Source organism: Nanorana parkeri, unplaced genomic scaffold (assembly GCF_000935625.1).
Source record: "Nanorana parkeri isolate BGI_ZX_2015 unplaced genomic scaffold, ASM93562v1 scaffold116, whole genome shotgun sequence".
NCBI lineage: Eukaryota > Metazoa > Chordata > Amphibia > Anura > Dicroglossidae > Nanorana > Nanorana parkeri.
This window is the reverse complement of record NW_017306384.1, coordinates 105,103-121,440: the sequence shown is the minus strand read 5'-3', so window position 1 is coordinate 121,440 and position 16,338 is coordinate 105,103. Positions and strand designations below refer to the sequence as shown.

The 16,338-nt window shown below is 41.4% G+C and overlaps 1 protein-coding gene across 2 annotated transcripts in view; it reads left to right on the top strand.

Moving 5' to 3' along the window:
* STXBP1 (syntaxin binding protein 1) overlaps positions 1-16,338 on the top strand; it is a 51,353-nt gene that overhangs the window by 18,959 nt on the left and 16,056 nt on the right. For both annotated transcript variants that reach the window (XM_018553327.1, XM_018553326.1), the window contains exons 5-15: positions 5,889-5,967; positions 6,090-6,193; positions 7,627-7,775; positions 9,425-9,509; positions 9,641-9,771; positions 10,491-10,598; positions 12,093-12,153; positions 12,251-12,316; positions 14,123-14,203; positions 15,081-15,219; positions 16,158-16,267. In XM_018553327.1, coding sequence (XP_018408829.1) covers positions 5,889-5,967; positions 6,090-6,193; positions 7,627-7,775; positions 9,425-9,509; positions 9,641-9,771; positions 10,491-10,598; positions 12,093-12,153; positions 12,251-12,316; positions 14,123-14,203; positions 15,081-15,219; positions 16,158-16,267 — 1,113 coding nt within the window. The remainder of the gene's footprint in view (positions 1-5,888; positions 5,968-6,089; positions 6,194-7,626; positions 7,776-9,424; positions 9,510-9,640; positions 9,772-10,490; positions 10,599-12,092; positions 12,154-12,250; positions 12,317-14,122; positions 14,204-15,080; positions 15,220-16,157; positions 16,268-16,338) is intronic.

Below are 16,338 nucleotides of genomic sequence, written 5' to 3'. Positions count from 1 at the left end.
GGGCAGTGGTGTGCAGATGTGAACAGTGTAGGAAGAGTTATGCAGGGGTGCAGAGGTGACCAGTGTAGGAAGAGGGATGCAGGGGGTGCAGAGGTAAACAGTGTAGGAAGAGGGATGCAGAGATAGCCAATATAGGAAGAGAAATACAGGGGGTGCAGAGGTGAGCAGTGTAGGAAGAGGGATGCAGGGGTGCATAGGTATCAGTATAGGAAGAGTTATGAAGGGGGTGCAGGAATGTATATGTGGATGGGGCTTGTATGTGGGTGGAGCACAAGGGGTCCCCATACTATTGCATTGCCCTTGGGCCCCATGTGTTGTCAGTCCGCCACTGGCTACACCCCTTTTTACAAGTGTCCTACACCCCATTGTGGTGTGTCTGACCAGGACTGATAAATTATGGACTGAAAGTGGAGGTGAGACTATGAAAATGGAGGTTGCTAGTACAATGTCTGCCAGTCAGAATATCTATTTCTGAGCTCAGTTGGGCTTTAAGTGGCATCTGAGAATATTTGTTGGGTTTTATGTCTTGCTGTTTGGGAAAAGAAGTGAGAAGCAGTTTCTCTGAAGGGGACTTTGTTTTCTTTTTACTGGAACGGGTTAGAACATCCGGCTTTGTCACTTCTTTTGTGGTCACTGGGCAGAAGTGAAGAGAAAACAGTGTGAAAGCAGCAATAAAAACCTGACAGAAGTTCTAACCCTTACCCGCTCTCCAAAGCTTAAAGGAGAACTATGAGGTGTGTGCTTTTCACTCACCTCATAGTTCTAGCCGACCTGTGACAATGAGACTGTCACAGGTCGGCTCAGTAGATCGGGAGGTGAGCGAACACATAGCGGCGTTCGCTCACCTCTTGATCCTGTCACGGCTCTCTGCCGTGACAGGGGAGGGGCTGGATTCCCCCCTCCCTGCTCTGATCCGCCAGCGCTGACTGGCGGATCGGACGGGGCGGGTACAGCTGGTCACTCACGCAGCTGGGCGGATCCCGGCATAATTGTCGGGATCCGCTTCAGCTGCGGTGTCTCAGTATACCGTGAGCAGCAGCTTGCGGTATACTGCGGCGTCTCAGTATACCGCGAGCTACAGCTCGCGGTATACTGAGCCTATTGTGACGGGAGGACGCTAGTTTGTGTCCTCCCGTTACCCTAAGGAGAACTATATGGAAAAGCCTTAACCCCATAGTTCTCCTTGAACAATAGTATGTCTGGAGGTTCTCTATGAGTACTACTGTATAGAATGTTTGGTGTTTAACTGATACCCTTTATTGGCTAACATAAGCTATTAAAGATGCACGCTTTTGTGATTGCTAAGATCCCTCATGCTTTTTTACAGTTGTGTAAAGCCTGAATAAGGGATCTAAGAAATGCTGCAAGCTTGCATCCTTAATAACACATGTTAGCCAATAAGGGGTATCACTTCAAAGCCAAACCTTCTGCACTAATTGATGGCAAACATGGTACAATACACTACTATTGCAGGGTTGAAAGTGTATGGTAACCTTAAAATTGATATAAAATATATGCATGTGTGTGTTAACATAGATTCTTGTAAAGCTCGTCTTATATTTTATTTTGCATCTATTTGCAAAATACATGGTGACCCTCCTAGTTCACCTCGATTCCTCTTTCAATCTGATCAAAGCATAGAAGTAGATCTGTGCTGGAATATTCGGTTTATGTCCCTAGATTGCTACTTGGAGGTACAGGAGGCCATGCCAATGCACAGCATGCCCGTACTTCCGTAGTCAATTTCACCACTATACCCTCCACCCTACCCGTTTGATTGACAGCAGCCTTAAGCAGGAGTCTTGATGCCATAAACAAAAGCTGCTGATAAATGAGATGCTTTTCATTTTATGGATTGTCTTCATAAATACTTGAATGTCTAGGCTGCACTGAACTAACTGTGACAGTATAAATGTAAAATCATTATATGTATTAAACCATTGTTTGTTTCCTTTTTCTGTTGGCTGGTGCTTTCCTGACATTAACTTGCTTATTAATCAGCTTGCTAAAATGTTTCTCACCTAACGTCTAATAATTCTCTCAAGCATATACCTGTATGTAGAAGAGCAGGAAGGATTATTGGCGATAAAACTCCCTAACAGAAAACAATACCTGGTCTCTCACTGGACATTTTACTGCATATTACCTACAGACACCATTTCATTCCTGACCACCCTGGAAGATGCAATATAATTGGTGGCTGTAGGGCAATGGACACAAGACTATTCTCATAACTCATTCTGTAATGTGCCTCAAATTGTTGGTTTAATACAATATACAGACAGCAGTTATGGGTCCTTTACTTCTCCTCCCTTATCATTTCAATTTAATGTCTGTGCTTTTTAAAGAATACCTGTTGAGATCGAAAAATGAGAGCTGCCATTGCTGATATGTTTTTAAACGTGTATGCTCCACGGCTTTTATCTTGTTCTTTGCTTCACTACCCCAGAGTGTCACTAACCTGTACGAAACAAGTATGCAGGACAGGTGATAAAATGTTGCAGACATCACTTGCTGCCTGCTGCTTCCAGAATAAAGGATCACTATGATGTGAAGCTAGGTTCTAGATGACTGCCGGGGAGTCTGTACCCTTAATGCATATTTAAACACGAAACAAAAATATTATTTATTGCAGTTTACCAAACCTTAAATGTGGTGAGTGTATTAGTTTTCTTTTTTAGATTTTTTCCCCCTTTATTTTCACCCAGTGATTCGGCCAGTAACACACTTTCTGTCTTAGGGAGCTCCACTTTAAGGAAGAGCAATGGAGCCAGCATTGGACAGCAGCATTGTCACCTTGTGGAGAGGGGAGTGTAGATATAGACTAGGTGATTTTGGCGGACGTGACAGCTAACACTTTTTAATCAGTTAAAGAAACAGTTTTTTCCTTTTGGGATAAATGAATAAAATCTGACCATTGGATGCACCCCTGTCAATGTTAAATGTTTGTCTCAACCCTCTAACTGCCACTTTTGCTGGACATCTTGGACTGTTAATAACAGACATGGGGTTGCAAGCGGTACATAAGACTTAGACCTCATTCACCCACCTTAGAGTCGGCCCGTACAGATCCGTGCGACGTGCACGGCCGCCTCGGGCCGTTCCTGGAAAGGACAGGCGTTGTGTATGATTATACGCAGCATCCTGTTCTTCCCTACGCCGCTGTACACTCACCCGACCTGCACATCCGTGCGGGTGCAGGTGTCTGTGCTTGGACGCAGACAGGATCCAACCTGTCTGCGTCCGAGTACGGTCACCCGCACGGATGTGCATCTCGGGTGAGCGTACGGCCGCATACCCCCATAGAGAAGAACAAGCTGCTGCGTACAATCAGAATATAGAGAGAGACTTGTTGCACTCCTTACCGAATACCCGAACGACAGGGGAGGGTGCTTGTAGTGACTGCGGATGGCACCACTAGTTACATGGATTATTTGAAAAGATGTCACCAGCATACCAAAAATCCTTTCAGTATAACCTTGTGTTCATTTAATACGAACCATGTCAAGTAAAAACAAGCGCTTTCGGGGCCACCCAGGGTCCCTTCATCAGGCTTAACATTGACCGTACAATCACACGCAGCACCTGTCCTTCCCGAGAACGGCCCGATACGGCCGTGCACGCCGCGCCGGCTCTAAGCTGTGTGAATGAGGCCTAGAACATAATAAAAACACAGACACAAAAAAATTGAATAAAACTGGCTGTGGCACTTTTATTGGTTTTAAATATTAAAACCGATATCACGTAGTTTGCTCAGCCATTAAGACTCAAGCAATAATACGATCACCCATGAAACCAAAATTAAAGTCCCATCCCGAAAGGGGAGAAACAAACCACATAGAAAGCTGCGACAATGAATATATAGAAGGGGATGGTGGTCGGGGAGCCCGCTGTGTCCAACCGAGAGGGTTCTCCCACCTAAACGCATTTCAGGTAATCATTAAAGGAGAAACGCCACCTATACAATAGAATAAGGAGGGGGGAGGCAGGAAAAGGAGGAAAGGAGGAGGGGCAGGGCTGCTGCAATCCCATTAAAGTGGGCCCAAATAAATAGTTGCCCACTTATTTATACTGGCAGCATCACAAGGTGAAAATAAAAGAAAGAAAGCCTAAAAAAGAAAACTAATGCAGCCACCACATATAAGATTTGTCAAGCTTACATCTTTGCTTATGGGTTTATATACACTTTACAAACAAGTCAACAATAGCAGCTTCAATATTTCAGTTTTGACGGGTTTCCTTTAACAGCATATTCTGGATATAGCTTTTTTCCTATTGATCATTCAGATCAAAATGGCATGTTCTCTTGAAATAACAACCCCCTATTTGCTGATACTCACCTTCCCACGTTCCTCTGCTTTATGCATGTTACTATTGATTAGTGCGGCTGTCTATTACTGTGATGGGCCAGTAGTAATGTACATTAGGGAAGTGGGGTTGAGGTCAGAGCAGCACCCATGGAAGTTGCATAGCCCTTTGGGGGGCTAGAGACAGGGGGTAATTCCATATAACTTTTTTAAATGCCAAATCAAACTACTTAATAAAAAAAAACATTTTTGATCTGAGCCCAAAAACTCAAAGTGATGATTTTAAGTACACAATAGCCAGCATGAACTCTAGCAAATCTGTAACCTCTTAGAAAAATCTCTTTTGAGAGATCTTTCTATATATAATCTTATCTTATCTATTACTCTGTCACAGGACCTCAGAAATAGCTGATACTTCTGGGTATAGAGGAGCATCTGACCTTCTTCCCTTACTTCCAGGATGCAGTGTTAGCCAGAAGTCAGTCATCAGGCCCTACACGTACATTTAGGAGATGAGACGGTCATTAACCCATCTAAGCTCCTACACGAAGCTTACACAGGTTTTAGATTTAAGCCTCCAACAGAGGATTGAAGTAGTGGGGGAGATCGGGGAATGTAAACATTTGTGGATAGGTGACAGCCTCCCTAAAAATTCTCTTTAAGGAAGCATTCAAATATAAATTCACCCTAAATTGACATTTCACTCAGTACCATACAACCTTGTTAACTGCTTTTGGGAGAAAGAATGAATTGGAGAATTTAGAAAACATGGCGCAATCACTATTGTTCCTCCTTGTAGTAAGTGGCATTGGCAGCTTCTGCCAGCACTGCTCTCCTTCTCCCTATTTCATTATTGAATATTCTCTGCATGATGGGAATGCCTTTAGCTGGTCAGATCAAGCACACATTCCTGTGGAATCTACTGGCAGCTTAATGGCCAATCAGGAGGGTGAGTCAGAGAACTTTGGTACAGAGATGTCAGGCTGCCAGAACCTCAGATGTCAGAAGTCAGTGGGGATGTCGACTGTTCCCATCTCCCATCTACCAGAAGCCAAATCATTATGTTTGGGTCTTCAGGAACCTTTAAATGTATCTCTGGCAAAAACGTTTTTTTTTTTAGCTTTGGATAAAGTAGTGAAGGATTAGACCATCTGTCAAGTTTTTATTGCTGCGTCTCCATTGGTGAGAATCACCCCTCTATTTGTATTTATGACCAATGTCACCAAGAAAAAAGTAAGGCAAAAATCCGAATTTAGGAGATCTAAAGAATGGCGACACCTGTTTCAGGGACAATTGTCCAAAAGGGAAATGTCCAAAATTCCCTTAACTTTCGGAGATGTCTTATAACTTCCTGCTGCGTCTCTGGGACAGGAAGTGAAGGGAAGTTTTCCCAATGGTACACAGACAGTAAAAAATACACTGGCAAGCGTTTTAATCCTTCTATACTCTATCCAAAAAAACATTATGGCTATACTTTAATGCTGAATTCAGAACACGTGCACATTGCTGTTGCAATCTCTTATTCCATCTTTGTCACCTTGTACCTCTGGTTTCCTCTCACACGCCTTCCTTCTCTTGCAGTCTGTTCATTCCCTCATCAATGACTTCAAAGATCCTTCTTCTTCTAAGTACAGAGCAGCACACGTCTTCTTTACAGACTGTAAGTGTGTCACTAACACTAAGTGTGTCCTATCTCCTCCCGAGTCTGGTGCATCCTCACATCTTTCCTTCAGTTTTTTCCATCAGCCATTGCGCTCATTATTTCACAACCTGTTCCCACAGCCTGTCCAGACAGCCTGTTTAATGAGCTGGTCAAGTCACGAGCATCCAAAGTTATCAAGACGTTGACTGAAATTAACATCGCATTTCTTCCCTATGAGTCACAGGTGAGTGTCACACTCTCAAGAGGTGAGTTTGGGCAGTGGAGACTTTATATATTTAAAGCTAACTTCTAGGCAGATATCAGATATTTAAATTGATGTAAATGAAATGTATTTTTAAAGGCAACTTAAGTGCATGTTTTTCATTTAGTATCAGTTTGTCACAATCCCCTATTCCAGTGGTGGTCAACTTCCTTTAAATCATTACTTCCATGTTTGTGTTCCCTATAGCTCCCTTAAAAAATGACTTGTCCACATTTGATATTTTATTTAGCAATATCCATTATAAAAGATCAGAGAGAAAAATTAAAGACAAAATGAATGTTTAGTAGAGGAAACAAGTAAGATAATGTGAAATAAATAAGCCCAACCATTTAACAACTAGAACCCAGTCTAAGAGTGTTCTCCTTCACTGACCCATGTAAGCACCTAGGTAAAGGAAACACCGACTACTATCTGCAGGTGCTTGAGACTGCACGGTAAATAGCAAAGGACTGCAGGTTTGGCACCAGATCCCTATAAAGCAAGGCACAGACTAGGAAAGGGGAAAGGCAGTATTGGAAGACAATCAGGTGTTGTGCATGCACATATGTCGCCAGGGAACATTCTGATATAAGTAGAGACCAGAATGAGTACATGAGCCATTTATGAGGCCAGTTACTGAAGCTGGATGATAAAATCTGGCTTATAGTCAGTGTTCCAATTCATTCCAAAGGCATTCAATCGGGTTGAGGTCAGGGCTCTGTACAGACCATTTAAGTTCCTCCACACCAAACTGGTCAAACCATGTCTTAATGGAACTGACTTTGTATACAAGGGCATAGTCATGGTGAAACAGAAAATAGCCTTAACCAAACTAATACCACATGGTTAGACGTGCACAATTGTCTAAAATGTCTTTGTATGCTCTAGCAATAACAGAACCCTTCACTGGAATCTCCCGAATTTAATGTCATGGAGGAGTGTTCACATACTTTGGGCCATACATTGTGCATACGTCAGGGCTCAAAATTTCCACTCGCCTGCTCCCATTTGGCGAGTGGAAATGCAGTGCAGGCGAGTGGAAATTCAGTCAGGCTTGCGGTCACAGACCCGCGTACCTGACTCGTGGGAGCAGCTGCTCATGCTGGGCTCTATGTTCTTTCAGCAGCAGCTCTTGACTGAGCTCCGGGTTTTTAATATTTATTTTTGTAACTTTATTTTGCATAAAACATCTAACAGTGTCATTTATAAGATTATTTAAGAGGGCGTGTTTAGGGGAGGAGTTAAGGCTGGGGCAGGGTAGGGGTTAGGTGGGCAACTGGTGGCGAGTAACTCTTAAGGCCTGGCTAGTAGCTCAGGACTTGAAATTTTGACCCCTGCATACGTTATACATTAATATATGCCTTGACCCAACTAATATCCTTTTTTACCAGACTTTCACTGTGCATATCTTCTAGGTGTTTTCCTTGGATTTCCCAGACTCCTTCCACAGTTTCTACAGTCCTCATAAAGCTCAGATGAAGAACCCAATCCTGGAGCGTCTTGCTGAGCAACTTGCCACTCTGTGTGCCACCTTAAAAGAATATCCAGCTGTGCGCTACCGCGGGTATGTTATTACAGAAGTGCTGTCAGGGAAAAGGCTTGGCACATTTGAACCAGATAATTATATACAGAAATAAGGAATTTGGGGAGTAAATATAGATGCAATGTGCAATCATATTTCAGCAGCCTTATCCTTCTGCAGGAGTTTTTAAATTTGGTCTGTGTTCTGTCTGCCCCTAGAGATTTGTGTATAAATTCAGAAAGAGAATTGTGTAGAGAATGGGGTGAACGTAAATGTTAAGAGGAGTCAGAAGGCCCTTTATACTACTAAGAATGGGCAACCATCTTTCCTTGTTGGTGGTCTGCCCAACTAACTGTAGCTCTGCACAAAAGGCAGACAGGATTCTACCTCTAATCGTGCATTCCAACAGTAGTTTTGTTCTAACTTAAATAAGCACAAGCCACAAGAAGTGGGGATATGCAAGGGTCCCATTATGTGTGCATAGAGCAGCATTTGTCTAAATGGAGCTCTTAGTGAGATGCATTTTATGATGATTACACTGTGTTGGAAGAGGCCAGTGATGTAAAACACAAAGTAGTTGAACAACCCATGAAGCTTTATTAAAGAGAATTTGCCCATGATACACTATTACCGGCTTAAGGCAGAGGTTGTCAATTATCAATGAGTGTATCCCATGAATATTTTTTGTGAGTTCACTTGCAACTTCTGCATATGATGATAAATCTTAAAGTAAATTCAGCATAACAGTTTGGCTATTTACATAATGGCAATTCATGCATACAATTGACATCAATAGGTATTTTTAGATATTTTAGGTATTTTAGATATATAACATAATGAATCATTTGGAAAACATTAATTGACAATTAGAAGGGACTGGATTAAAAATAATTACTTATGTCAAAGCAGCAGATAAACTTAGTGTCATGGATTTATACACTGGTTGGTCACAGTTTTAGAAGCAGCAAGGGGCTGGGCTGTCTGAGTGTGATGGATTTGTACAATGGCTTGGAAGAGACATAGCAGCAGTGTCTCAACTGTGCAAGGTACATGTACACACAGCCAAGACAATAAAGCCTACTTTGCTGAAACCAGGATTTTCATCCTTGTGTCATCAGAGCAGGGCTGAGATCTATTTGAGAGATAATACATTCTTGCATGTGCCATACATAAGCTGGCCTTCAATATCTCAAATTCACAGAAACCAGCACCTTTGATTGGAAAAAGACAACCTTTGATTGGAAAATTGAAGGGGCCAGGCAGATGAAAGTTTTCCATAAAACATAATCTGTTGCTAGGCCCACTTTAGTTTTTACAACCTGGAAGCAACTACAATAGATCAGGTACTGTATGTTGTAGTCTTTACATAGAAAAAATACAGCAAATTAACTAAATGGGATTTAATGGTTAGCTTCTATTTATAAATTCACTGGAAAAACAGATTAGATTTAGGATTAGGGTTCCGTAAAGAGGTGTTCACACAGTAACTTCCAAGAGGGCATATTGCGCAGGAGAATACCAATGATTGAAAAAGGAATAGGTTAGTGATTATAACCCTGAATATGGTGCATGCTGGTTATGTGAATGAAGGACTGATGCTAGTGTAGGACAGTCTTGGTAGTACAACTTGTTGTGGAAGTTTAGGAGGTCATATAACTCAAGTGATGATTACCCCGTGTGTTTCCGCACAGAGATTACAAGGATAACGCAATGCTTGCGCAGCTGATCCAAGATAAGCTTGATGCATACAAGGCTGATGATCCCACAATGGGGGAGGTGAGGCAATAAATGGAAAATCCCTGAATTATGGTGCATTCCCTAGCATGTGCTAGCAATGTTACTAGTCTAAGAAATAAAGATTGTAGTGGACTTCTTTAATCCTATTTGATTTTTCTCTCTAAATCCAGGGCCCAGACAAGGCTCGTTCACAACTCATTATCTTGGATCGGGGTTTTGATCCTGTCTCCCCAGTTCTGCATGAGCTTACCTTCCAGGCCATGACCTATGACCTTCTGCCGGTGGAAAATGATGTTTATAAGTAAGATAAAAAGTTTATGTATCAGATATAATAAACATGGCTGGTAGTGACGAACTCCAGGAAAAAGCACTATTTCTATCTAATTGTCCACATGAAATTTCCTTGCAGTTTGAGGGGAAAAAACAAAACATTCCTCTTGTTTTTGGAGTCCACATTGCTCTAACTTTTACTCCTTTTGGGATCCACCGAAATTAGCAGTCACTGCGATACAGCATAAAACATGAATCTGTATTCTTTTCTGAATTCTCCTTTCTGCACAAAATTTCTGGCCGGTCCACCACCCATCCATCATGAATGAGCTCTGACTTCCCCTGTTCAGCTAATGGATGGTGCTGTGCATGCAGCATTAATGACCAATGACCATCATCACCTGTAGGACAAGACCTTGTAATAGAAATGCTAAGGATGCCACAACAACACTCTTCCCCTCACTCTTTCACTGGACTGTCAAGTATTACATACCAATAATTATTATGGTTGTCCAGGATCCTAGCAGATCTCAACAAATGCAACTTAATCATGCAAATGTGTATTTTACTTTGCCAGAATCTAAAGTTCTTCTTTAAATAACACAATAGGTCTGTTGCTTGTACCAACCAAGTTGGTGTGATCTATCATTTTTACAAAATGAAACATGGGTCTGATTATTTGCTGTGGACGGTATATATCTACTGTCATTTTTAGAATTTTGGGTCTCTAAAATATCTTTCTCTTATTAGGTATGAAACAAGTGGTATAGGAGAAAACCGAGTCAAAGAGGTCCTCCTAGATGAAGATGATGATCTCTGGGTGACCCTACGTCACAAACACATTGCAGAGGTTTCCCAGTAAGTACTCTGGCTTAAAGAGACTAAATAGGACCTTAAAGTGAAGAGCCCATGGAGAGCGAACCAACAAGTTCATTTAAATGCCCTCCCAAACCCTGCATATACTGACCTTTCCTTGGTTCATCTAGAAATTTGTTCAAGCTCCTGTGGAAAGGAAAAATATCCAGTACTTCTGGAGATGGGGGACAAATTACTCTCACCCCTTTATCCCATGATACAGCATTGGGTGCCTGAGCAGCCAATCTCCAGGTCCCAGCAATATCACAAAGGGGATTGGGGAGGAACCTTAGCTCTACATGAAGCTTACAGGTCTTCCTTTCCTCTTTTCCCTTTTTCATTCAGGTGAACTTGTTGTGTTGTACTACATGGGCAGGTTCACCTTTAAAGGAATCTATAGTCTTTTATAGCTTCATCTCTTCAGGGAAGCCTATCCCACCTCAACCTAACCACTGAACCATCACATTCTCAAATAATTCATCCCCACACAGCTACCTCCTCATGTATCATTTCCCCCTCCTCTTTTAGATTGTAAGCCCTCAGGGGCAGGGCCCTTCTTAGCATCTTGTCTTGAATTGTATTATGATTGTAATGTCTTCCTTATATTGTGTTGGCGCTATATAAATACTATGTTATAATAATAATAATATATATTTTTAGATATACGTGTAAAGTGAGCAGCTTATTGTATATAATTTTATCAGTGTGTGCTAATGTTGTAAAAACCTTGTTACTGTGTAAAGCCTCTAATTATATATCTTATTGGGGGCTGCCATATTTGCTCATTACGTATGCAGGATCTGTTTCATTCTTAGTAGTGCTATATATTCATTACATGATTTGCCAGCATTTAAGATGTGACACATAAATATTACCTTAAAGTGGACACTACAATAACTTGGTATATCAAAGCAGTAGTTTCCCTTTAATGTGGATCTATCATCAAAAGTCAGAATTCACATGAATTACATGAATCAGCACAAGGCAGCACTAACAAAAAACATTATAGTTTTTTTTTTATTTAATAAAAAAGTACTGTAACTCTTTCCTTCAATGACAATAAAACCACTACTCTGAGCTCTACCATGTTACATACAACCAAGGGAAACATTACATAGCCTCTGGTTAGCTCCTATATTTTGGATGTTTTGACATCATTAAGGAATGCAGGGAAAGCATGTTTCATCCCGACAGACATTATCAGCGATAAGCCATTTAAAGCCATTTTCATGTATTTTTTTTTTTTATAAATTAGGTATGGGTTAGAGCCCATGTTATGTTTTTATTGCAAAAAAAAAAAACCCCAAACCCATTCGCTACTCCATTCAAAACTAGAAAATAAGTTTTGGCTTTAGATATACTTTATGTACTTAAGCTGCTTATATAAAGAGGAAATAATGCTTCCCTGCATACTACACATAAAAACATAAAGTTGTTAACATACCTCAATATGATTATTTCTATTTAGCTAACCTTTTCTGTTCTTCTAAATTGCAGAGAGGTAACTCGGTCTCTGAAGGACTTTTCTTCCAGCAAGAGGATGAACACAGGTGACAAGGTGACTGACTCTTCTCTCAACTACATACTGACACCACTAGATACAGTTTGTAACATGAACACACCCGTGATAATGGATTTTATTCTGTCTTTACTAGACAACCATGAGAGATCTTTCTCAAATGCTGAAGAAGATGCCACAATATCAGAAAGAGCTAAGCAAGGTGAGTAGAGCTATGAGTTCTTAGAATCAGACATAGTAATCTCACTAGTACGGCACCGGATCTGATCCATGCTCACACTACAGACAGCTGACATTACAATCTTATTACTACTGCACCGGATCAGATCCATTCTCATACAACAGACAACGGACATACCAATCTTACTACTACTGCACTGGATCTGATCCATGCTCATAGAACAGACAGAGGACATAACAATCTTACTACTACTGCACTGGATCTGATCCATGCTCATAGAACAGACAGAGGACATAACAATCTTACTACTACTACTGCACTAGATCTGATCCATGCTCATACTTCAGGCAGCTGACATAGCAATCTTACTACTACTGCACTGGATCTGATCCATGCTAATACAACAGACAGCGGGCATAGCAACCTTACTACTACTGCACTGGATCTGATCCATGCTCATACTACAGGCAGCTGACATAACAATCTTACTACTACTGCACTGGATCTGATCAATGCTCATACGACAGACAGCTGACTTTACAATCTTACTACTACTGCAGCGGATCTGATCCATGCTCATACTACAGGCAGCTGACATAACAATCCTACTACTACTGCACCGGATCAGATCCATTCTCATACGACAGACAGCTGACATAACAATTTTAGTACTACTGCACTGGATCTGATCCGTGCTAATACAACAGACAGCGGACTTAACAATCTTACTACTACTGCACTGGATCTGATCAATGCTCACACTACAGGCAGCGGACAAAACAATCTTACTACGACTGCGCCATATCTGATCAATGCTTACACTACATCAGCAGACATAACAATCTTACTACTACTGTACTGGATCTGATACATGCTCATACCACAAGCATACGTGCATAGATTTATTTATTTTAGCCCGCATGCTGTATCTACACTAAACAGCTTGGATAGACAAAACTCCTCTGCCACTGTATTGTAATGTGATAGTAAGCATCAGCTACGCAGTCCAACATAACTCATTAGTACTGACCCAGGGGACATGTGTCTACCTACGCCCTTGCTCCACCTGGTCCTCCCCTGACATTTATCTGTGCATTCCTCCAGTGGCCCTCTGTTAGAGTCAAACAGGGTTATTCACAAAAGGGTGAAGAGTTTGGAGTAGGCCGGAGAAGTGAACAATCAAGGGCAAGATAGCTGATTTGGAAACATTCTCCAATTCAGCTCACTTTCCAACTCAGCTATGTTGTCCTAGATTGTTCTCCTCTCCGGCCTTCTCCAAACTCTTCACCCTGATATTCTCTGATCTGATATTCTCCAGGTCTGTCAGTCCATGTCTGCAAACATTTGCACTGTTATATTACATAGTTACATAGTTACATAGTATTTGAGGTTGAATAAAGACATTAGTCCATCAAGTCCAAGCTATAGGATCTCATTCTAGGAGTACCTGTACCCCTGTATATTACGGTCCCTTAAAAAATCGTCCAAAAGTTTCTTGAACAATTCCACATTCTTTGCTGAAATCACCGCCTGTGGCAGTGAGTTCCAGACCCTAACTGATCTAACTGTGAAGAACCCCCTTCGGCCCTTGTGCTAGAATTTTTTCCCCACTTCCGCTCTCTTGTCCTTGACGTGTTGTTTTACAGTTTTATTAAACCATATTGGTTTAGTCTTTGATCTTTTGCATTTGCTCCCTAATAGTATACACTTTGAAGTAGCAGTATGTACTGTGTTTTTAAAACAATCCCACATCTGGTCTGTGTTTAGGTTGTGAAATAAGTTTTCCCATCCATATTGTAATTAGTAATGAGAGTGATTTCTCTGCAGTACTCGACTCACCTACACCTGGCTGAGGACTGCATGAAGCATTACCAGGGAACTGTGGATAAGCTCTGTCGTGTGGAGCAGGTGAGGAACAATGCTAAATCTCTGTATCATAAACAACCAGAGGTGTGACAAGTTTGGTGGTCCTAATGCAACACCTAAATTAAAGCCACCCCAAAAACATGGGCCTCTAATGTTCAATAACCTTGGTTATGGATTCCTCATTACAAAAGAAAGCTGTATCGACAGAAATAGGGATAGCTGATCACTGAGCTCCTAAAAATTGCAATTGGATCAAAAATATGGTAATGCAGCTAGCATAGTTTTATCTCAAGCGACGTTATCAGCCCCGCTCAGTTAACCTATGTGAACTCCATAACACCTCCCATTTGTTATGTAGATGATGAGAGAGAGAGAGGATTATTAGGGTGACAATGCTGCTCCCTTCATAGATACAATACAGTGAGTGAGAGCTGTGACCCTAGCATGGGAAGTGCTGAAGTCATTGTATCAGAAAAACAGTACTACAGCTAGCATAGTATTTTTGAATGTGAGCTACAGAACACTCCCCCCATTTTTGTTGTTGTTGATGTGATAGGGAGGTGTTCAGTAGTCCTAACACACTTTCTGTCCTAGTCTGACAATGCTGCCCCTCCTTAGATGCAGTACAATGCGTGAGCCCTGTCCCCCTAGTACAGTAAGTGTTTTACCAGGTAAAACTAAAAGAAAAAAGCCATTTGAGTCATAGACATGAATGTAATGTCAACTCAATGGTGGTAAAAGGGAGAGAAGCAGTCATGTCTGAGCCCCCTGGCCTGACCTTATGGGTTCAGAGTTCCATTCTCTGTACTCCATTGTAGTCCGGCCATAGGAGACTAACTTCCAAATTCTTGGCAAAAAATAACTGCAATTTTATATGGTATTAGCACATTGTTACTCTATTAATGTGATCATTTCTCAGGATCTCGCTATGGGCACAGATGCAGAGGGGGAGAAGATCAAGGATCCCATGAGGGCAATTGTCCCTATTCTTCTGGATGGAAATGTCAGTACATATGATAAAATTCGCATCATTCTTCTTTACATCTTTCTTAAGAATGGTAAGTGAAGGGCTAAGACACTGTTGTGGAATGCATATTTTTCCTTATCTCCTCATCTGCCATAAATTGCAACGCCTACAGCATTACTATATCCCAAATGTAATGGGGGTCTTCAAACATACAGCACACACACACACAAGGGCACAAGGAGAACACAACTCATTCGGTAGAACACTTTTTTTATGGCTTCAAACAGAACAGCAAAAAGGATAACTTTTCTCCTCAAGTTTATTGCCAACCATGTGAATGGTGTGGTTTCTGCTCCCCTTGAGGTCATTTACTGGTACAATAGCCCACTGAAAAATAGCACAACCCCAAGTCAATCCCGGGCAACGTTCCTGGTTATGAACACCTTTGTCCTGATGAGTGAACTATACTCTACACATGCATACTTGCCACCCATGTCCTGAACATAGTCAGTTGTCCACATGCTTGATAACTTGGGAGCTACTCAATCTACCTTTCTCTATCCTACATAGACAAAATGGCTGAATGAAGCACGCATTTACCCTTTAAGCACACCAGATGTCCTTATACAATACACAGTGTCAGTCAGCAGGTCTTTAATGTTATTGGGGTAACACCAGCTACACTCCCAGGAGACATCAAGTAACAATTGGGAATGAACTGGAAATTATCCAGACACCAGGCACATGTCATCACAACATACTGGTCTATACGTTCATTTCACTGTGTTATGAACAGTACTTCGTACAAAGAATCCATGTGTACTAGATCTTAGAGGATGTTTTTAAAACAGAGAGGATACACTATATATTAAGGCCTTTGCTGCATTTGATGCCTTTTCAGAAACTTGCTAGATCTTTCTTATATTTATGGAAAGGTCTAACCAGGGATCTTGTTTCTTCAGCATCTCTTATTGCCTCCTGTATAGCTAGCTTAGCTGGTTAAATGTGTACCTTTTCTCTCCCAATCAGGGATCACTGAAGAGAATTTGAATAAGCTGATCCAGCATGCGCAGATTCCACCAGAAGACAGTGAGATCATCACCAATATGGGTCATTTAGGAGTTCCCATCATTACTGATGTAGGTATATTTCTAAATGGTAAGGTCAGTATGTATAATTGTGTGTGTGTGTGTGTGTGTATATATATATA